General features: G+C 39.5%; 1 protein-coding gene across 2 annotated transcripts; it reads right to left on the bottom strand.

The window, feature by feature from the left end:
• Positions 1-1,064: 1,064 nt before the first annotated feature.
• On the bottom strand, positions 1,065-18,091 carry LOC140241770 (uncharacterized). 2 transcript variants are annotated; one of them, XM_072321521.1, is made up of 4 exons: positions 17,989-18,091; positions 16,069-16,874; positions 6,965-15,602; positions 1,065-6,300 (listed from the first exon to the last, which is right to left on the bottom strand). In XM_072321521.1, exons 2-4 carry the CDS (start codon positions 16,771-16,773, stop codon positions 6,290-6,292), a joined length of 9,354 nt encoding a protein of 3,117 aa, XP_072177622.1. In that variant the 5' UTR covers positions 16,774-16,874; positions 17,989-18,091; the 3' UTR covers positions 1,065-6,289. The 2 variants fall into 2 exon arrangements, with proteins under 2 accessions (XP_072177622.1, XP_072177621.1); XM_072321520.1 differs by lacking the exon at positions 1,065-6,300 and having other exon boundaries at positions 6,831-15,602.
• Between the last annotated feature and the right edge of the window lie 6,511 nt (positions 18,092-24,602).

Raw genomic sequence — 24,602 nt, 5'->3', positions numbered from 1 at the left:
CTGGGAAATTGGGACTGCTGAGTTCATGCTAAAAGCGATTGCTCATTGTGAGATTGTAACAGGGTTTCTTTGTACTGAATATGGATTGCACACATGAATGATTGAACCTTAACCATGGAAAATAACATAGACGACCAATCCACATATGACGTAGACGGCCAATCCACTTCATTGTTTACATTCGGTATGTGCTTATAATACGTGTGAGCAGTCACACATCTCACACACACACACAAACACACACACACACACACACGCACACACACACACACCCACACACAAGCTCATTTAATTTTTGACAAATGTATGTCACACGTTGACCATCCAAATGTCTCTCAACATGTATCCCTTTCATTATAGGTCATTACACTGTAATATAAATGTTTGATAATAATAATAATAATGACAATAATAATAGTAATAATAATAATAATAATAGTAATAATAATGATAATAATAATGACAATAATAATAATAATAATAATAATAATAATAATAATAATAATAATAATAATAATAATAATAATAATAATGACAATAATAATAATGTCTTATTTATCCAGGGTAGCTTCTTCAGTGTTGCCAATGCTCTCCCAGATGGCCCTGCCATTATTATTACCCTAACGTTGCCAGGTACCCATTAATACACTTGGGTCGAGAGGGACATAGTGGGGAAAACATCTTGTCCAAGGACATAAGCACTGGGCGGGATTTGAACTCAGGTCCTGCGATCAGGAGTCGGGAATCTTATCCACTATGCCACAGCGCCCCCATACAATTTAGTACAATAATATTTGGAGTCAACTATTCCCCTCCCCCCCCCCCCAAAAAAAAAAAAAAGTAGCCAGAAACACAACTTTTGACGAGTTTGTCTGTGAGAATAGTTGTGAAGTCATAGCGAATGAAAATGCCCAACAACAATAAATAAAGCAGAACCAAGCAAATACCACATGAACAAATGTACACACCCTTCAAAATATTTGGAGTAATTACAGCACATCAAACATGCTCTCCCAACAGCTTTACATTACGACAATATACCAATAGCATCACAGTCATTTTTTAGCAACAAAATACATTTTTGTTTTATTTTCAAAACTTGGAACACATGGTACATGAATCAACCAGTTTTAAATGAGACGGATGAGATACATGCCTTTGGAAGCTCAAAAATAGAAACAAAAGAAAAAGAATAGGCTGGCTGGAAGATGATTAACATAGCTCATGTTTGCATGGCACCACTGTCAGTGTCAAACCGACGTGTTCACATCACGAATGCATGAGTGCATAGTCAACATTATTATCACTGGATACACCTGGCAAGACTAAAATCGTTAAGTACAGAGCCCCTCAACTACAACTTACAAACACGGTTTACAGTCATTATATTTGTACTTCTAGTAGGCTACTACTACTGAAATAGAATATACAATACATGTACACAGAATCTCTGTATCACCCTTAGACAATGATGCATGTAGTAATAATGATGTCCATAGCCTTCTTTACTGGATGTTACATCATTGACTTGATGCAGGATCACTGAATTCACCTATTTTGAGTGTTTTGTTTGTGTATATACATGCATATCTTATACACATAAATACACACAAATACACTGTACATTGTACTTAAATGAAAATCTTTCCCGACTTTTTCCCCTAACCCAAAGAAATTGTAATTAGAATATATTTACTTCTAAGTGAATATTTTCACAACGAATACTTGCGTCCTCTATCCCTGGAAATAGTTTAAGGTTTGTGATAAGTCTTCTTTGATCATTTTTTTTTTCACAAAAAAAAAAAAAAAAAATCATGGCAAGACTACAGAAGAGAATACCTACAAAACTCTTTGACATGTTAAACCCAAAAATCATAGTCTCACTTTATTATGATAGGGTAAAATAATCTAGTCTGATATGGCATTTCACATGTGTACTCAGCAGTGGCTTTTCCACATGAGATATTAAATGCTGGTGTGCAAATTACACAGAAGCCTAAAAATGTTGAGGAGGAATAAAAGAGTGTCATATTAAGTGGTAAGGACCAAAATGATTTCATTCTTTTGTTTGTTTGTTTTTTGCAACACTAGAATCAATACTAAACTAGAACTAACTTCAGTTCTACCTCCTGACTTGTTAGTAAGAAAAGGTTTTCTGATTGTATCACAATGGGACATCACTGACTCCAACTGATAATGACATCATCTGACAGTAAATAAACTCTGTTGTTTTCACAGGAAATGTACCTAATACTCATGTTAGAAATACCTCCAGCTTGATTTTTCTGACACATTTTAACTGACAATCCTCATTAGTGTAGTAAACATACAAAGAAAAAGATGTCGCAAAATGTCTCACAAAGATTGTGAGATTGTCCTGTGCTTGGCAGTGTTCTTTGGTACTATATTGGATATGTTAATCAAAATACTTACAATATATCATGTCTGCAACACATGGGCAATTCCCTGTATGAAACATTTCTTTTAAGGTAAACAAATAAATGGCTTCCAATATTATTGCTTCTAACAGAAAACAAACTGTTCTTCAGGAATTCTTCCGTGAGGCAGATATGAGTTTTTATCATCAGGATGAGATTCACATATTGGGTGATTACAAACTTTGCATAATACATGTATCCCTTGGAAATATCATGCTTACATTGTATATACATCTGTCATTGAAAATTTTACTTTTGATGATACTCAAACTTCTACATACTGTACATTGGGGAAATATTTTGTTGATAGAGTGTAAGTCATACACAACAGGTGTATATTTCTTCGTATTTTTTGCTTCGTTACTTTGACAGGGAGAAATAAAATTAGCAAAATGAAATGAATCTTCCTTCACAATGGGAATCAGGACAATAGCTTCATATGTTTTTTGAATGTGGTTCTTGGACTAGCATAAACTGGAATGAAACAGAGATCATAATTCATTGACTACTGATAGCATCAAATTTGATGACCAAGCTGAAGGAACATTGTATTTTTAACTTCTTTTGACAGTAAAGCCTGACATAATAAAGTCTTAAACGGCTATCAATAATCATGTTTGCTTTCAAGGTAAAGGGTATATATATCATGTATGTCCTTTAATCCTCCTAATCACGTCCACTGTTGGGGTTCGATCTAATGCAGTATCTTTTAACATCTTTCAAATAAAGACAACTGACCTTGTAAATTCTCCCTACAATTGACCAAAATGGACAATACACATGGCAAGCTGAGTTTGCAGAATAAGACTAGGACTCAGGGCAGTTGAATTCCACATGTAGTTGGACACAGTATAAACAATGGCTATCATTCACATGTATAGGACAATGTCCAAAATCTATTTACAGTACATGTCTTCTAGAAACATTCTAAAACTTACACTTTTCTCATAATACTGAGTCTTAATGAAGTCTATGTACATCTAATAACATGCAGGAGATAACACAAGATGGATAAAACATGGAAGAATAAAATACAATGGTAGTGATGAGAAGTACATGCTAACTATCAGACAACAAATTCATAAACATTCTAAAAGGAATCTTAAGTACACATTTATTGAGCAACCTGTGTGTCTCACTGTACTCAAGCTTCAAAATGAGTTTCCAACTTTTTTTTTTCAAATATGTTACAGATAATAAGCATACAGTGACAACATATTTCCACACCCATGAGAGTGGGGAGTTGGATATTAAGCCTCATGGCATAGAAATTACAAAACATTTGCTGTCAAAGTGAACAGAATACATAGACAATACATGGCTGCATGGCAAGAATTATTCATGGTGGTTTTAGCTTGCTATACAATTTTTATTTATCAAAAAGTACTAAACACAAAGTAGCAAATGTACTGGTATTAAAATTGCTCTTTAAAAAGATGACTACTGTACGATAAATGTGCATAAAATGATATTTTGCTACAAAACTTGCAGATATTAGCTTGGGTTGCATAGTCAAAATTGTACAATCAGATTATGACTTTTAACATGCATATACAACGTACGTGTATGGATGATTGTGGATGATGTATAGTGACAATTGCTGTAATCAAATAGTTTTGTGATTTGAATCAATCACTGGAGTTTCAGTTGAAATGAATATGGCTGATATGTCACAGAATATTTGTGCTACATCATTTTTTTTTTCACATCTTGTCAATACACTTTTTGCTATAGATGAGTTGAAATGACCTCTCTCCTTAAATTCAGTTTTGAACACACTCATATCATATTTTGGTGTCTTTTTATATATAAAACAGTGAAAACACAGATTATTAAACACCACGCCAGTCCAATAGGAGTGGAAAAAAATGTGTATGTTAAAGTAGGTAGAAGAAAATATATCTATGGCTTGTATAAGCATATTTCTTTTGTGTGTGCGTGTGTGTACGTGTGTATGTGTGTGTATGTATATACCATTTTTTTTTTTTGTACTGGGATATATTTCACTGATGTTCTTCCTTCAATTCTGACTTCATTCAATTCTCACAGTAGTTACTCTGTCAGGATTAAGTAGGATGACCATCAAAAACTTTGTAAAATATTACCATAGACATGTTAGTAAGGTGAGATATGAAAAATGGCAAAAATTAGAGTATGGAATGAAATTCATTCATGAGCACATTGAAAATGGCTACTGACACATGAATAATGTACACCATGCACAAAATGACACAAATGTGAGAATTTAATATGATGTGACATGGATGACAACAAATGCATGTAAATCGGCATAGATGCATTGTTTTAAAGTTGTAGCTTGTTATACTATTCTCTCATTATCAAGCTGATTTTTCATCAAACAGGATCCACAAATTAAACTGTACAACCAATCCACAAGAACAATGAAGTCATAAAAATACAATGTTTTACCAAACAACTTCTTTGGAATAAAAAAAAAAATGGAAGAGCACTTTGGAGAGGAATCTCCTTAGAAGACATTTAAATGGTGATGAATAAATGATGCATCACCTTAGGCACTTACTAGACAAGTATTGCTGCAGCATGCACATGGCCAACATAATGCATGATATGATGATAGTTTAGAGTTGGCCAGTTTAACACAACACTCGTTTTGGTCCCAGTGTCACATTGTCATACCATGCTCATAAACAGGCAACATGGTCATCAATAATGGATGTCTGATTGAAAAACTTACGTATAATACATTCAAAAGAACAAATATCATATCCATTCTGAAATGGCAATGGTGGCAAAACAGTCTGTTGTGTAAAAATCTTTGCCAGTCACCTGATGAATGATATTACTCTTTATGAACACAGTTCCTTGCCCCTCACATTCTATGTGCATCACATAGAATCATAGTCTACAGACCTACAGCTAACTTTTCAAAATATTGAAGGCAAATAGATTTACCTGTCAAACATTATTCCACTATACCAGTTAGCACAGATCCTCTAAACATTTAACTCCAGACTACTGAAGCTTTTCAAAGCAGTCAGCACTCTCTCATTCACACTGAAGCTGATGTATATACAGGCATGGAGTGACTCAGGCACATGAAAAGACAAACAACATATGAGGTGATAGATAAAGACAGGCACAAAAACAATCAAACACACAACTGGTTAGACAATGGTATGAGATGAGAGCTTTTAAATGCACAAAAGTTAATTTGATTTGATAAGAGAGAGACAAAAAATGGGAGTTACCCCATCCCTGTTCTGCATGGCAAAGCACAAAGAAAAAAAAAATGATTGCAAAATGTTCTAAACAACTGCACAAATCACTTTAACACACAGCCACCTAAGATTTCTCAATCCAGCGCTACTACAATGCCACTAGTAACAAGAAATGGGAAACATCTAATTGTGTAACCCTGTCAGCACTGTGCCAACTTACTGACACCTAAAAATAAATGATGAAAGCCAACTCATGGTTTGCATTGGAAATCAGCTTTTGCAGAAATCTGTTCAGGGACAGAAATGCAAAAGCAAAGGAGTGCAGTTCACTAGCGCTGGACTGATAGTCTCAAGTCATTACCCAAGAAGGGGAGGTTAATCTTTCTTATCTTTTTTGCTCTGCTGCTAGTTCATGGATTCCCCTGGATTCTCAGCTTGCTCCATGGGGCTTCATGCATCCATGCTTACTTGTATTTCACAAACAGGGGAAAGTTACAACTTGGATCTATACTACACAACGCAACATGAGCGACTTGGCACTTGAAATACCCTTTCAGCCAAACATCTTGGTCCGTGTTTCATGGCTGGGTGAATTCAGCCTACTTTGTCTGGCTTTAAGAATGTCCTCCAGCTGATCAATTTATAACTACTTTAACATGTAGCTGCAGAGAAAAGATAAAAACAAGAGGAAAAGAAAACAGGGATGGGGTAGGTGGAAAGAAACAGAATGGGATGATTTCATACAGTGCATTCTTCTTACAGAGACAAACAGACAAAATGATCCAATTGTCTGATGATAATGTCTTTCAAGGACCTACTTCACTTATATCACTAAAAATGATGTGAATGACGAAAAAAAAAAAAAAACTATAACTTTTTTTGACAGAGTACTCTTCAATGTAAAACTTCGAGAAATACTGTTGATAGAAGAATAGTTCATATTCCAAATTCTAAGTCTGTCTATGTACAGGAAATAATGTAATCTCTTTACATTCAAGAAAAATAAATTCTACATATCAAGAAAAATTAAGGTAAAGTGCTGTACCCATCCAGCTTTGGCTAGAATACAAATAACATTAGAAAAATAAAACAATCACAAATGTACAAGAATCTAGAATGTGTCAATTATCTAGACATACTTTATCATGTCACCTAAATTGCCCTGATTACAAGAAATAGTATCAGGTTAAGATTACTCTGGCCATGCCATACGGTGTCGTTTCTCATGACGTTGCCACTCCTCTGCTACTCTAAATGAATGATCACAGTATGCACATTCATACATGGGTAACCGATTAGCTACTGGACCAAAATTTGTAGACTTACTGCTCTGATTTTTCTTCCAGCCTTTGCGATCATCTGATGGCACACTTGTACTGCTGCCGCTAGACCCGTGACTGCCCGTTGAGAGACTCTTTCGACTGTTCTTGCGGACGATGACGTGAGATTTTGGCTTGTTTGTGTGTCTGTGGATCACAAGATGACGTTGCAGCGAGGCCTTGGTGAAGCAGGAAAAGATGCAGTGGCGACACTTGAAGGGGTACCTGTCAGTGTGGAGCTGGAGGTGACGCAGGGCATCCCTCCGGTTCATCAGCTTCAATGGACACATGTTGCAGAGAAAGGGATTCTTCACTGAGATGGCAGAGTCCTTGAGGTGCATCTCAGTGTGCTGCTTCATGTCATCTGCATCCCAGAAATGTGCACCACACATCTTGCACATCAGCTTGGCACTTGCCTTCACTTTGTGCTTCTCCTGCACATGAGTATCCAGGTCCTCCTGGCTGGAAGCCTTAAAGAGACACTGCTCACAGTTGAAGAGCTCCCCGCTGTCATGGATCTGCATATGGACTTTAAGTTGGTCCTTCCCGGTCAGGTAGCCACATTGGGGGCACTGCGCTGTGGTGCACACATCACCCAATCCTTCTTTGGTTGGACCGCCAAAGTGATTTTGCATCAGATGTTTAGTAAGGTCACTTTGATCATTAGTCTGGTAAGTGCACAATTTGCATGGATACTTGAGTACAACAGGCTCATCTGTAGTAGGACTGGGTACATCCTCCTTTTCAGTTGCCTGTGTGGACTCTGATGATTCCCCCTGGCTGGAAGCCGAGTGGCCCTCATGATGACTGCCCTTTTTGTTCTTTTTCTTCTTATGAAAAGTCTGCTTATGAGACTTCAAAAGTTTACTGTTGTCGAATGTCATAGCACACACCTTGCACTTGTAGATCTTAGGTTCTGTATGAGTGGCAGAATGGAGTTCAAGTTCATGCGCATCATCACAGGTAAACTCACACTGGGCACAGGTATGAAGAGGCTGTTGGTGACGCTTGGTATGGTGACGCTTCAAGTGGTGTTTGTATGCTGATGAGTAGTGGCACAGTTTGCACTGGTAGGGCTTTTGTTTCTCATGAATTGTAAGCACATGCCTGAGCATTAACCTCTTCTCTGGTGTCCGATAACTGCACTGGTGGCATGCCAAGGTGAGAAATTTTCTGTGCTTCTGCTCATGGCGCTCCATTGAGTCTTTGAAGTCTGTGGAGTACTGACACATTGAACATTTGTAAGTCCTAAACTTCTTTGGTGACTTAGCACCAACTTCATCACCTTCAGCATTTACAGAAGGCGAGTCCCTTCCATTTGACGGAGGCAAGTCTGGTGATATGTCACTGTCTGTATCAAGTAGATCAGTTACAACGCTGTACTTGTTCTCCAGACTGGCAACATCAACATCAATTGCCCCAACAAGGCGTATGCTGTTCTTTACCTTCCTTGAGGGGGCAGGTTCCACTACTGGTGGTGGTGTTGGGTCATTCACAGGTTGCTCCTTTTCTTCTACTTGACAAACATCTGGCAGAGTTGTTGCTGGACTTTTCATTTGGATGATGACTGGAGGGAGTTGAGGAGGGTCCTTCATGGGAACTGGGCTGGGTGCTGGACTTGGACTTGGGCTTGGACTTGGTGCCTTGTTAGATGTACTCCTGGAATTGATGCTCAAGTCAAGTACTTCATCACATGGGGAGTCAGGGATGTTGCTAACTGGTTTGACACTCAGATCCAGGGCTTCTGTCTGCTCCTCCACAACCCTGGTCAATGGCAAAGGTTCTGGGTGAACTTCTAGAAAACTTTGCTGAGGAAGTACTTCAGCTTTCCTTGGAACTCTTTTGGATTCATTCCTCCTCTCAGATATGCTGCTGAAGTTTGCAGAATGTAACACCATATGTGCCTGCAGGCCCTTGAGATTTACAAAAGAACGCTGACAGATGTGGCATGTTGCAACTGCTTTTGGGAATGGCCCTGCTGTCTTGGTTGCTGGCTTGGTTGGTGGTTTAGGTCTCACTGCCCTATCTCTCTTGGAAATCTGGCCATCATGAAGCTGACAATGCAATTGGTAATCCTTCTCTGAATAGGTGGCATATCCACACTGGAGGCACGTGTATGCCAAGTGGTTATGCTCAGCGAGGTGACTCATCAAGAAATTGTAATGCAGAAATGTTGAATGGCATGTGTTGCACACATACCGTGTCTGACCATCTGTTGTTTCCACGTGATAGAGCATTTCATTGAATGGAGTCTGACTGATAGTCTTGGCTGAGGGGACAGATGATGGAATATTGCTCCTTGCAGAATTTGGCAATGTCCCTGCAAATGGAAGTGAAGTTTGCTGATTGTGACTTGGTGGAAAATTTGGGGAGGGTGGTGGGGTGACCACTTTGTTGAATGTGCTTGGTCGAACTGTTGCCATGGCTTGTGGTTTGGCTGGATGACTGCGCCCTAAGGGGTGAGAAGACATATGCAGTGGACCACTTTGTGCAGAGGGTTTGACTTTCTTTTTAAAGTGCACTTCCTTGCAGTGAAGAACTGCACTCTCCTGGGAGCTGAAGTAAGAGTGGCATAGCAGACATCTATGGAGCATCTGCTGAAGTAATGGTTCCATTTGCATCGTGATGAATTTACTTGGGTCAGGAGGTGGGGGAGGCACAGAAACCTTCTCTGCTGTCAGGGGTGGAGAGATGGGCATATTCTTTGCTGCCATAGGCATTTGGTAAGCCATATCTTGTCCTTGAAAGTGTGGTACAAGTTTCTTTGATCCAGATAAAGGCCTCTGCAGCTGACTGTGAGTATACATAGATGCAAATGGAGTTCCTGATGATGTGGCATTCATGCTCATTGCTTTGTCAGTCATTTGAGGTCCCTGTGGAACTTGCTGCATTGCTAACATGTTGTCAAAGACTACAGGTTCATCACCCATATCTAGAATCCAGTCATCACTTAGACGGAAGTCTGGTTTTCCCCTTTTCCTCAGTGTGTATTTTCCTTTGGTCTTCAAGGGGGAAATTTTGATGGGAGAATGACCGACTCTGCCATGTGTCTTCATGTGACCACAAAGCTGCACCTTCATTCGGAAGCTCTTGCCACACAACTCACAAGTAAATGGCAGATCTGTTTGATCTGTTCCCGTTTTGGACTGGGAGCCACTCACTGAAGAGGCACTGGGTGCTGACACTTGAGATTGTCGGGGTCTGCTTCTCACATTCATCATGCACAACCTCTGCTTCCAACCCTTGTGCAGTTTGTTCAGATGGTATATCAGCAGAGCAAGCCGCTTGAATCGCCTGCCACAAACATCACACTTGTGAGGATGGGTCTTGTTGACTGCTTCTGGTTCACCACTGAAGGCACCTGCCTCTGCAGCCTCCTTTTGTTGGATCATGAGACGATACTGGAATTTGCCACCGTGAGCCTGGCTAATGTGCACCCGGAACTGACGGAATGAATAAAATGAAAAGCCACAAAGGTCACAGGGGTATACCTTGCGCGGAAGACAGCCTGTCACTTGCGTTGGCTTTGATGTGGGGGCAATACCTGGCATAGATTCACCATCATTCATTGTTTCTGGCAAAGCAGAGTTGACAGAAGGTGGATATACACCGACATGTGTTTTCATGTGCTGGGTAAGTTGTTCATACTGCCCATACTGTACATTGCAAACATCACACTTGAAGGACTCATCTCCTTGGTTATTCACTTCAGGGTAATTGTCTGCTCCTGGAGGCATGTCCTTACACACCTCTGATTCTTGACAGGCTTCAGCTTCAGCATAAGGCATCTCACTCAATGTTGCAGTGTTAACAGTTTTGTTAGATACATGATCATCATTCTGTCTTGGCATCTGCTCATAACAGGTGCTTGAAATATTTCCAGCATCCATGCATTCCTCATTGTGTTCCTGGTGTCTGACAACATGACTAATTTCTTGGCCAGTGTTAGTCTGTGATGGAAGAGGAGTCGACAATCTTGTGAGTAAGCCTTTGGTGTGTGACTTCATGTGGCCTCCCAGCTGAGTCTTCTTCATGACCTTATCACAGATCTTGCACGGAGCATACTGATCTTGAGAGAACACATCCGAAGCAGGAGCTGTATCATTAAGTGAAGAAACTGTCTCATCTTCATTCGTGAAGCTGTAAATGCTCTCCCCATAGACTCTTTCACCACCTTGCAATTGTGCTGTTTTCATCTCACGAGAAGATGTATTGGTTTCATCAACAGACATTGTAAGAGATTTCTGCAGATTTGCACATCTTTGTTCTGCACATGTGTCCTCTGTTGCTGTGTCTTCTTCTGGCAGCTCACACATCTGTTGTATATCATGGAGTTTTCTATGACTAGCCAGCTGGCGTCGACTCTTAAATGCTTTGGGACAATCTGGGCAATCATGAAGGCGCTGCATGGTGGCTGCATCAATTTTCAGCAGAAGACGTGGTCGATTACTAGAATCATTCTGCCGTATCTCACATGCCTTTGAAGGTGAATCCTTGTCTCCACTCTGTTCAGACACACTTTCAATGTTGTTTGTACAATTCTGCTTCTGAGACTCAGTGAATGTTGTCTCATCATTAGTGCTGGAATATGCCATGTTTTGACCGTCATTTCCTTCTCTGCTTTCTTCCTGTAGCTCATGCTCTTCTGAGAGGGTTTCCTTTGTCTCTTGAGTGGTAATTTCTTCTACAGGCCGAGTTGCTTGATGATTCTCAACTGATTTTGTGACAAAGGTAGTAGCATGGGCTCCTGTACTCTTTCTATGCATCTTTAAATGATTGACAAACCTGTGGTTTGATGTAAACTTCTTTGGACATTCAGTACAATTATAGACAAAATGAAGCACTGGTATGGCATCCACAGACTCTGAATCATCCACTTTGTTATCATTCAGTGTGTTGTTGTGTTCAAGCTTGTCATCTTCTGATGGGACCTCTGGTAGTGATGCTGTAATGTCTCTTTGGTTTGCATATTCAACATGGTCCATAATGGTGGGCACTTTTGGTTTGTGAATTCGAGAGTGAAGAACAAGTTTCTGCCTTGTGTTAAATGCCTTGGTGCAGCTGTCACATTTGAAATCAAGCTTCTCAGTGTGACCTTCTCTTCTTGTCCCATGATTAGTCTGTTGCTCTTCTGTACAAGTTGTAATCTCTTGTCTGACCTGGGACACTTTTGATGACTGAGAAAGCCGATTAATGACTGCATTAAGAACATCACCCTTCTTTGGAGGTGCAAGAACAGTTCCTGCATCAACATGAGCTGTGTTCCCAAGCTTATGCAATTGCTCAACATCTCTGACATCTTCCTGGGTAGGGTCTTTACCATTGGTTACTTGCCCTTGCAAAGTCGTGTCTATTTTGTCAGGAGCCTTCTGCTGGAGATTACTGAACACTCCAGTTCCTTGGTAGCTTCCCGCACTTATCTTGTCAATAACATAAACATTGTCACTGCTTTTAAGGGTTTCTGTCAATGTTGGTTTACTCTCGTCACTGTCTCGACTCTCACACTGATCCTCAGAATTGGTAATCTTGCTTCTCATTCCAAAGCCATATGTCTGCTTCATCCATTCTTTGCTGCACCTCTTGTTATGGCGACCAAGCAGATGCTGATGAAACATATTGTCACTATCAAATTCCTTTTTGCACACAAAGCATGTATTTCCAACGCCAGGACTTGTAACTTTTGATAGGTGCACATCAGGTGTCCCATTTTGAGAGGAACCCACCATAGAGGAACTTCCTGGAGAATCACTTGTCTTGGTGGCTCCTATCACTTGATTCTCATCAGACATCTCTTCCACATCTTTGTCACTCTTAAAATGAATGCCCCGCTGATCAGCAGGTAGTTCTGCAAGGTCAAAGATGTTAATATCATGGCTTCTCATATGACTGCACAGCTGGCGCTCACTTCTGTAAGACATTTTGCACAAGTGGCATGTGTACGGGCGGCCAATGAAGCGTTGTTTCTTTGGGTCCCAGCCAGTCTTCAGATGTCTACCAAGGTAAGCCATTTCCTTTCTTGATCTAGCATGCTTCCTGAATGAAGGAATTGTACGATGCATAGCTCCATCACGGCTTAGCCTTGACTGAGCCCTACTCTTAGCACCTTGTGGTTTCTGACCTTTAGGTAACCGCAGAATTTTCTTTTGCAGTTTTGGAGGACGACCCCTTCGTTTGATCTCTGGTAATGGATTTGCTGTCTTACTCTGCTGTGTCACAGTTTGTGGAGAATCATCTTGAGCTCCCTCTTTTTCTTCGATGGTCTCAACATTCACAGGATTCAATTTGACACTACATTTCTGCTGTATGACATTTTCTGGCATCATTGCAACATCCAGGGAAGTGACATTTTTTAGTTTGTTTGAAGTCAGTCTGATTTTTCGCCTTTCTTTTTCGAAATTGTTTGACAGATTGTAGCCTACAACCATTTTGCCATGAACGCACCTAATAAGGGTATTTTCCCCACGCTTTGGACGTCCCCTCCCTCGCTTTTTGAACACTTCACAAAACTTGCATCCATCTACCTTTTCTTCAGTAAAGGATTTGCCTTCTTCAGCAATAGTGGAGTGTACCTTGAATAAATGCTTCCGCACTCTATGTCTTGTGGCAAATACCAAATAACAGTGACTGCATTTAAACACCTTGCCTTGCATTTGGTACTTCAGAGATGTGCAAAGCTTCTTGGGTTTTCCCTGAATCACATCTGGTTTCCTGTTGGCTTCTGGGTGGTTCTCTGCAGTTGCATGAGTTCTTCCACTTTCTTCAGGAATAAGACTTTGTGATGCAAAGGAGGTACCAGATAGCGAGTTGTCCTGTTGCATTGTATCCTGTCCTGTCCTATCCCGTCCCTCAAGTGACTGAGGGACCCCTTTCACTCTTGGTGGCCTTCCAACTTGATGAAGATCATTTGCAAGCTTCCACTTTGAAGAATGGACACCCTTGTGCCCATTGAGTTGCCTGAAAGTTGGGAATGCTTTCAAACACGTCTCACATTTGTATGCTTGCTTTTTCATTCCATGCTCACTTTTGTCTGTTGATGATGAACAGTCACCACAAGTTTCAGAATTCTCTGTGATTACACTTCCTAATCTTTTTACACCTTTGCTCCTGGGATGGACCTCTCTGGTGTGAGACATCATGTGACCTCGAAGTTTAAGCTCTGTAGCAAAGACCTTGGAACAGACTTCACATTGATGTACAGCAGACTCAAACATTCTGCTAGGTCCCTTCTTCCAGTGTTGACGTCTTTTCCAATGTTGTTTCTTTTTGTTTTTGTGAACTAGCATGTGTCCTCTCAACTTCAAAGATGTTCCGAACACCTTCTGACAGAGATTGCAGGTGACTGCACCATCAACACTTTTTGACGGCTTTTGGAGAGTTTTCTCACGAACAGTTTCAGTCTTAGAGTCACACTTTCCAGCATCATAAGCATGTTGTCTGGAACTCTGGAAAGTAGAAGGTGCTCTCTTGCCCAGAGAAGAAGATTCAGATCCAGTGTAAGCACTTTCTTTCTGCCATCTCCCTGGTAGCAAGTTTACTGGATCATGAATATGCCACCGCAGATGTCCTCTCAGCTGATTCCTGTTTTTGAAGGTACGATGACAATGGGGACATGGAACAGTCACTGTAGGTACGTGGAGACTATTTGGTTTTGACTTAGAGGGTGAAAATGTTGGTGGTATGTAGTCTGTTTTGCCTGACTTTGTAAAGGTAATCTCTGCATTTAGTCCTCCATTCTCCGGTAGTTTATTGCGGAGATTTTCAACTTTCTTGTGACAAGGAATTTGTGATGGTACATTAAAGTCCTTGCTACTGGAATTCCAATCGTCCGAAACTAGGTCATCTCTTCCACATGGTTGCATGGTGTTTTGGGGGGCCAAGTCTGTTACAGCTGACTCAATAACATCAGGGTCATGTCTTGGGGGTGAGGAACCAACAACAGGTGTTTCTGCAAGAATAATTGGTGGCTCAGGAGAGCGGCTACCTTCGCTGCTTGCTTCAAATGGTGACATGTGAGAACTGCGTGTCATGTCGTAAGTGCTCATAATGTCCAGGCTTGGCATATTACTGAAGGACTCACAGAAGCTGAGGCCAAAGGGTGACTTCCTCTTGGATGAATCAGCCTGATCTGCAGGGTCCTTGGTAGGCAATTTCTGACTGTCCTGCACAGGTTGGAGTCCAAGATACTGCAGAAGTGTTGAGCGTTCTTTGCTACTTTCACTGATCTCTATCGAAGGCACAACACACTGTTTAACATCAGGAGCTTGACTCGAAGTTTTTGGTAAGTCTGGAATGACACTCTTATTCTCCTGTGATTCAACAAGTTCCCCAAATTGGCTGTTGTCACATGAAGCATCAGATGTCTGAATATTGTTGTTGACTGAGTCTTCAACTTTCAAAAGTTTACTGGTAGAATCATTGATTGCATCATCTGTTAGAGGAAGACTACATGTGGAAGCACCTTGGGTCATCTGGGATGGACTTAGAGAAGTTTGCTGATTTTCTCCTTCTTCCTGATGAATACTGGAAGGCTGGTCTGAAGGAAGAGTGAATTCCTCCCCGGAAGGCATGACTGTCTCTTGCTGCTGTCCTGACTCAGGAAGACAACTTGACCTCATGCTTTCTTCCAGTGGTAAAGGCACCTCATCCTGTAATGAACAGACATACAGAGACAATAAATGAAACAGTGATTATAAGAACTTACCCATCACCATCACCATTTTCACGACTGACACTGTTTTGAAAACACCACTACAAAATCCTATTCAGCAGAAATAGATGACAGTTATAAGGTAGAGCCATTTGCTTACTAATAGAACTTCATATCAAAAAGTCTGATAGATCAATGCATGCTTTAATGTATGAGGTTTAAAAATGTGTCTTCTTTGGCTCATGACTGGCAAAAGGGCAGGTTACAGAGATGAGCAGAATTTACATGTACCCTAATAGACAATACTCCTTTGGAAGTGAGCAAACTCCTCAAAGTATTGTATTTTAAGTATTGACAGTCATTCTCCCATGTGTGAGTGATAATAACATGTTGCCACACTAGAATGAAGTACACAAGTAATACTACTAAGTAGAGAATTATGTTTTTGGTTTTATTTCACCTACCATTATAGTATTTTCATCTGTCTCTGCAGCTGCAATAACATCTCCATCACCGTCTTTCTTTTCTTCACTTCCATCATCATCTAGGTTTTCGGCAGTCTGTGGAGGAGGGCCAGTCTGTTCCGGCTCACTCTGTACTCTGTCATCTGCTGTCAACTTAGTACCTGGAGCTGTGGTTGAGTTCCTGGCACCATTCTCACCATCTCCTCCAGTTTCTAAAAGAGGTCTGTCGTCACTGATACATTCCGCATCTTCTATCTTTTCACTACAGTCTTTCTCTGACTCTTGAAGAGACAAAGCAGTGTCCTTGTCCTTGCATGGCGTCGAAGCCCTATCCACATCATCTCCAGCAGAAGCAGAAATGTTTGATTGCATCACGTTGGACTCCTCTTCATACGGTTTAGCCAAGGGTACAAGAGTGTGATCTTTGTCTCCATTTTCCATGGCACCTAGAGAGCTTAAATTCCCACTCAGGACTCCTTTGCTTTCTGAATTTGCAGAATCAATGGAAGCACCATCAGAGGCACTGTTGCTTTGGTTTCTAGTTGATAATGCATCCGCTGAGTTTACCTTGAGGACCTCACAGCTGGTTCCTTCGGATGACTCCTTGAGGTTTGTCTTGAGGTTCTCAGAACTGATTCCTTCAGCTGCATCCCTTGAGTCTACCTTGTGGCTCTCACAGCCCACTCCTTTGCCTGTCTCATCCATGACTGCTATCTTCTAATACCAGTAAACAGTATCAGTGGCATTCTGTTCAAATTGTCAGCGATCCCATTCATGGATGACTGACAGCTCCCTGGAAGTACTCTCTGTACAACATGTAAAGAGGAGATGAGAAGAACAAACATGGAATATGTCAGACATCTGTGAAAGCATTTATGTAATGAACTCCTCCATTCTCAACACCAGAAATATGATATAGATCATTGACGTTCAGGATCTCACTTTGACATCTGAAAAGAAAAATGATATGGTTTGTACTTCAATTATAGTTCAACAAGAACATGCTCACAAAAAGGGCGAGAAAGAAAATTATTTGAAATACAATCTCTGCATTCTAATGTGCACTTCTTGGATACTGTTGGTGGTTTTTGGAAAAGGTTCCTGTTTTTCATGAATACTACACAGGATGATGATAGGTGCATGAGAGTTCACAGGTTCAAATTTTATATCAAAGTTAACATTTACTGTTATTGCAGTCATTGTTACCACTAAACATTCACATTTTAATGGTTATAGAATTAATACTTCCTGTCAATCAATTGCAACACCACTGCAAGCAACAACTTTTAAAGCACTGCAAATTCTTTCAGCATCATTGGACTGATTTCCTCATTTGACGATCTAAGCCAAGGTGCTTTAAAATGCATCCAGCTTCAGCATACTGTATGTACTATAACAATGTTAATACTAACTATCTCTGACAAGTTTGGCCTTTGGGAATTGTTTGCAAATGAAGGTTATAACCTTAAAAATGACCTACAATTGTGTTTTGATTTGTGGGACACAGAGAAGGCTGCTAGACAGACTCCTGAGAATGGATAAAGTGTAATGACCAGGAGTACCAGTATTGTTCAAGTGTCAAATTCAGGTCATAAAACCTTTACAAGAGAGCTATCTATACAGGTTATTTGGAATGAAAACAAAGAACAAAACTGGCAGCTTAGTGAAATATCTGCAAAACTGCATAAATTGCGTAACAAAATTATCACTTGAAATCTTTCTGAAAATGATGCATGAAATAATGATAATCTACATTGCCACCTACATCTAAACACAACATACAAGAAGTTAATGGTAGATTTTTTTTAAAGCTCTCTTTTCTAGTTTTGAATCGATCATATTGGTCTACTGAATATAAAACTGATACAATGCTGTGTGGTAGCACTATTGTAAACATGCAAACTGTATCTGTGACTGTACCTGCCTTCTTAAGACAGAAGTAGACCCAAAGGGTTAAGGCACTGGCCGGCATGGATGACCTGGCCCTTCTTCCTTCAGTCACTCCATGGCAAACTCAGCTCCACTACGGGTCAGAACAGAAATGAGAACACATCAAAGCATTAGTGAGGCAAGTTATGATCATAAGAACCCTCACACAGTGACACACAATAGAACAAGAGACCTGGGGGGGGGGGGGGTCTCACGCCCATCTGAGTATCAAAAGTTCGCCTTCCAAGCATTTTTGAAGACTTTTACCAGAGAACATTGCAAACTTGGGGGCAGGGGGCAGCTTTAAGAGCTGGGGCATGGTGTCCATTTGTATATTCCATCAAACTGCCCCCCCCCCCCCACACACACACACACTGGTGGGCCATGGCGCCCATTCAAAACAATTGAGATCCTATCCCCAAAGGGATGCTATCTGCCAAGTTTGGTGAAAATTCATCATAGGGTTTTCAAGAAAAGGATTAAAAGGTAAAATTTAGGCCCCCAGTAGGAATCTTCCCAACCCTTCCCCTGGGTGCCTAGGGAGGCATACCTGATTCTGCCTTAAACAAAATTGAAACAGTCATCAATGTACTAACTCATAGTATCAACTTAGCTTTATCACTTCTGGTTCTAGAGAAGAAGATTTCTTTAAAGGGAACGCAAACCCAAAAAAGCAATGTGGACTGAGTGAAAGCAGCAACATTAGTCAAACACATCAGTGAAAATTTGAGGAAAATCTGACAATCGATGCAAAAGTTATGAATTTTTACAGGTTTTGGTGTTGGAACCGCTGGATGAGGAGACTACTAGAGGTTACTGTATATGCCATATATTTCGCGAGTCTAAATTTTCGCGAATCGGGAATTCCCGACAATTCACAAGTGATTGTGGAGTCCTGTACTGAACGGAGTCAATATTTTTGTGTGTTTTTAATTTCCCGAATAGCACCCGACTTGCAAAATTCGCGAATATAAAAACCTCGCGAAATATTTGGCGTTTACAGTATGACATATGAGTGGACAACAATACAAAGAAAATATAAAGAAAATTCAACAAAAATTCACTTTTCTAGCATTATGAAAGAGCACTTGACTAACCGCTTTAAGAAAGCAGGGGGAGTAATTGCTACCCTTAACATATGTCAGTATCAAGTTGATAGAATTTGTGGAATTTTCTTTATACTTTCTTTATATTGTTGTCCACTCATACGTCATAACCTCTAACGGTCTCCTCATCCAGCGGTTCTAACACCAAAACTTTAAAAATTCATAACTTTTGCATCGATTGTCCGATTTTTTTCAAACTTTCACAGATGTGTTCTACTAATGTTGCTGCTTTCACTCAATCCACATTGCTCTTTGGGTTTGCGTACAAGTTGCCTTTAAGATTCCTTATCTTTATTATTATTATCTCTTTTTTTTTTGGTGGGGGGGGAGTCCCCCTGGGGTCCCAGATAGTGCATGTTGCCCATTTGAACAAACCGAGATCCTATCCTCCTAGGAATGCCCCTGCCAAGCAAGTTTGGTGAAATCGGTCATGGGGTTTTCAAGGAGAAGATACAAAATTAAAAAAATTTATGCATGAAGAACGACGGACGACAGACGGCGAATGACAGACGCTGGACGCTTTTAAGCTCACTACAGCGTTCAGCTCAGGTGAACTAAAAAGTTGATGACTAATATAATCACATCTTGGACAATGTGCATCTCACAAAAAGTTAAGATTTTGTGACGTCATACTTGAAAACCAAGTAAGTGGCTTTCTGTGAGTGGAACACCTTGGGGGCGTTTCATCAACGAGTTCGTCGGAGATTTCACCGACAAATTTGCTATCAGCCAATCAGACCAAGGATTTCATTAGCTTTTAACAGTTGTCAGTGTAAATCCTTGCGTCTGATTGGCTGATAGCAAATTCGTCGGTGAAAACCTCCGACGAACTCGTTGATGAAACGCCCCCCTTGACTTCTTGATTTATAGAGACAGAGTTGGAGCATGATTTGTTGTGCAAAATTTGATCAGAGCATCAACTGAAGCTGCAACATAGCATTATGGGAATTCAAGAAGATGCACAGGCAAGACTTTACATTTTATACCTACACTTGTAGGCATATTTACAGTGTATGAAGTGTACTGTACACCCATAGCTACATTAGCCTTTCCCTGAACATGCAACCAACACGCAAGCATTACCTGCAGGTCATTTCATGAAAGCGAAAGGTGGTTCAAAAACAGTCCACCATGACTGGTTACGGCTCGTTATTCCGAAGGTTCGTTATTCCGAAGGCTCTTTATTCCTACGATTCGTTATTCCGAAGGTTCATTGTTCCGAATTTCATTTTTGAATTAACCAATCTTCGGAATAACGAACCTTCGGAATAACGAACCTTCGGAATAACGCCACAAATTTTCGGATTAACGAACCCTTTTTCATTTTCGGATTAACGAACCTCTAGGTATAGGGAATTGCGTGTTTCGGATTAACGACCCTTCGGAATAACGACCCTTCGGAATAGCGAACCTTCGGAATAACGAACAGCACCCCCATGACTATACCAGCCTGAAGTACTTCACACATAGTTCATCATGCTGTTACCATGGTAATGCACCTCCTGCCACTCTTGAATCATTAGTCTTGCACAAAAACACTTCACAACCAACACATTTGGGCCAAATGTAATTTAAAGGATAAGTTCACCTTCATAGACATGTGGGTTGAGTGAATGCAGCAATATTAGTAGAACACATCGTTTAGAGTTTGAGGAAAATCGGACAATCCGTTCAAAAGTTATGAATTTTTAAAATATCTGCGCAGTCATATATATTTGGAAGTAAATCACTGTGTCAGTTCATAAAACAAACCAACAGAATCACTACCTGTCTGACAGACCACACACCTAAACTTATTCAGGAGTTCAAATACTACACAGGTACAGCTTGCTAAGAGATAGTAAAGGCAAGAATCTATAAATCTTCATCAATGAAACACTGTATGCTTCACATCATACTAATAAAGGCAACATGGTATCTATTAAATCTACAGTGATAAATGTCCTGCAGTTCCTACCTATGACAGCACTGTAATTCACTAAAACATGTGAATATATAATCAATTTACACTGGTATCAATACCAGTTTCCTCTTCCTAAAATATCCTTCTGCTGCCGAAATGCCATTGTGATACTGGGTATTTGTGCAACATGCAAGGCTTATACCATGGAGCCATGTGTACTGTACATCTGTACATGCTGACTGAATGTTCATTATCAAAATTTTGTTCTAACGAAGTAATACTTCTGGTCCCAAAATTATCTCCATTGAAGTCTATGGTACAAAACTCGCTTATAAGGAACACTGTCATAGCGAAATTTTCGTTATAACGAAGTCTTTTCCGATCGAGCGCCAATGGCAAAGAAAAACAAAAAAATGTGCTCCGTTATAACGAAATGCCGATCGCTTTCGAAATTACGCAGTGGAACAAGCATTTCTAGTGTCTCTGCATGGGCGAACGCTTTACATAACTGTGTGTTCACTCCGTGTGTCACGCACAGTTTCCGAGGGGAACTTGTGTTATTGTACAATAATCTGAAATTAAATAAGGTTCTTTTTACTGTTCTGAAGGTTCTTTATTACAAAAGACACAGACTCTGATACACCTAAATGTCCATTAGTTCGGAAATGAAATACAATTTAGGGTTTGTTATTTTGAACAATTTGGCGTTATTCCCAAGGTTCATTATTAATAAGGTTTGTTAATCCGACAATGAAATATGGTTCTTATTACAATGGTTCATTAGTCCGAAAATGATAGGAATTCCAAACGTTCATTAATCAGAACATTAAAAAAAAGTTTTGTTAATCCAAAAGTGAAAAAAGTGGGTCCACTTAAAAAATCTTAGGTGTTACAGCTTGTACAAACCTTACAATCGTCTTAAGATAACTAAACTTTTGAAATCACTAACCTTTCTCTTTTTCTTTTTTTTATATTTACAAGCCTTCTTCGGAATAGCGAATCTTATTTCATTTTCGGATTAAAAAAACCTTCGGAATAGTGAACTTTTCTCATTTTTTATTTTTATTTTTTGATTTACAAACCTTCGGGATGACGAACCTCATTTCATTTTCTGATCAATGAATCTTCAGAAAATGAACAATGAATTTCTATCTAAATTATGAACTTTCAGAATAATGACTCTTCAGAAGAGCGAAGCTTCAGGTGAACAAACCTTCTGAATTCCGGGAGTGGCGAAACTTCAGAATATGGAGCCTTCAGAGTCACAAACTTTAGTAAGAAACGAACCATTGGAATAGCGAACTGTAACAAAATCCTACATAAACCATCATTTTCTATATATGTGATGTGTGACAATACAAACAACTTTATGCTCTATTTTACATGTAATATTTGAATGAAATTAAAAAGGTACTTACCTATCCCATTTCACATAGCTTTCCAGTGTATGATGAGTATTCAACAAACAGAATATGATATGCATGGTTTCCTTGTTGTTGTTGTATAATGTATTTGTTCAGTTATAATGAAATTTCGTTATTACGAAAGAAAACTGCAGGTCCAGAGCATTTCATGATAATGGGAATGCACTGTATTTACAAAGCATTTCAATGTTTATCATATGGAAGGCTATGGTTCTCCACCTTCACATCTTGGCTTCATTCTTACAGATGTGGTGTCTCATTACCTCAGTGGATTCAAAGAGATTTGAATAACTTGGCACCATAACTTCCCATTTTGGTCAGTTGTACTAGGAGGAACATAATGTACACGGTGGCCCTATAGAGGCATCACAACAACAACAGCCCCCCCCCCCCCCACAAAAACACAGACAATTACAAACAAACAAACATACAAACAAACAAACAAAAATCCTGGCATACATGGATGGCAGATGAGTTTCACTGGGTCATCTGATTCTGACTCTGAAGTTTGCTAACAAAGGCCCTTTATAAAAATGTCAGCTCTTGCTGAAATGCTTCTACATGTAGCTTTGTATCTTTCATGGCATAACGGTGCTGATATAAACTATCTACCATTTCACCTCACATGATAATAAAGAAATCTCATAATATTATCTGTACAGACTTGTATGAATCATATGACAACCAAGCAGTAAGCACTAGACTAATGAGGTATCCAATTCTTACAGACCAAGATTGCCACGTGCAAGAACAGCTGTAAACAAATCCACACAGTCACACAAACACATTGCATGGTATAGCCTGGGGCCTATGAATGCAACAAGGGTTTACCACCAAAAGGCTGAAAAGAAACAAACTCATCACTTTGAAAATACACTGTACAATTGTAGTACTACACAATGCATAGCTATGCAGCAAGAGAGAGGGTAGAATGCAGGGCAAAGAGGAAAGGGAACAGAGAATGAAAATATTGAATAATCTTTCGACCTTTAAGTACTAGTATCAAACATGCAACACACAAGGCCCATGTGAAGAAAATCTGCATTATAGAGCAATCCACTGATGTACGGTACATTTGTACCAGATAATCAGAGAAGCAGGTCTGGTTTGTATCTCTTCCCATCTCCCCAAACAAGAATAAAATATATATAAAAAAATGAAAGCAATATAAATACAACAGTAAGCAAAGAAAAAAAAAATCTGCTAAGATATTGTATTTACAACTTAAGTTTGCTCATTGTAAGCAAGGCATTGGTCAAGTCCCCATACATGTAGTTCTATTACTGAATTATTACGGTAGTACAAGTACCAGTACTTAAATTTCACAGACACACTCATAATTTGCACAGTTCTAAAGATACTCTTCTTTCACAAATCCCAACATGTAAAAGAAAAATAAGTTTGAGAGAGCACTTGCCTGTTCCGCTCCTAAACTATGGAATGATTTACAGTTCCATTAGAAATCAGGAAATCCTCTACTGTGGCAGTTTTTAAAATCATGACTCATAACACATTTGTTCATTTAGCTGTGCACTACTGTCAAGCATATCAAAGCTTTAGCAGTGCAAAATATACACTGCACATGTATGTACATGTGCATAGTTCTATATATTGATATTGATATTATTATTATTATTATCATTATTATTATTATTATTATTATTATTGTTATTATTATTATTATTATCATTAGTTAGTTATGTGGAACTGGCACATTATAAGTACCCTGTATTATTGTTATTATTATTATTATTATTATTATGATTATTATTATTACTACTACTACTACTACACATACTACTATTATCATTATGAATGTCATCATCATTCAATAATCTTGTGGTGATGCTTAGATAGTGAATGATGACCATTTACCATATATTATGCATACTACTATCAAGTGCAAAGATGAAAGACTTGTATTATGATATATTGTCTGAATGGTAGAGATTACACATTTAGTGCGCATGTCTCAACATACCAAGGGTACATGTTAACAGCGCATGACATAATTCAATTGTGTGCACTGTCACATGATCATGCTCACTTCCCCCAATTTGTTTAGAGCAGCTTGCATTGTATTCACATACTATAACCATGTCTTCCGCTAGACTCAGTCATATCAGCAACTGATCAATGTTTCAACCATCATACACCTCTGTTGTTATTGTA

This window comes from Diadema setosum, chromosome 18, assembly GCF_964275005.1.
Source record: "Diadema setosum chromosome 18, eeDiaSeto1, whole genome shotgun sequence".
NCBI classification, from domain to species: domain Eukaryota; kingdom Metazoa; phylum Echinodermata; class Echinoidea; order Diadematoida; family Diadematidae; genus Diadema; species Diadema setosum.
This window is presented reverse-complemented; position numbering and strand designations above follow the sequence as displayed.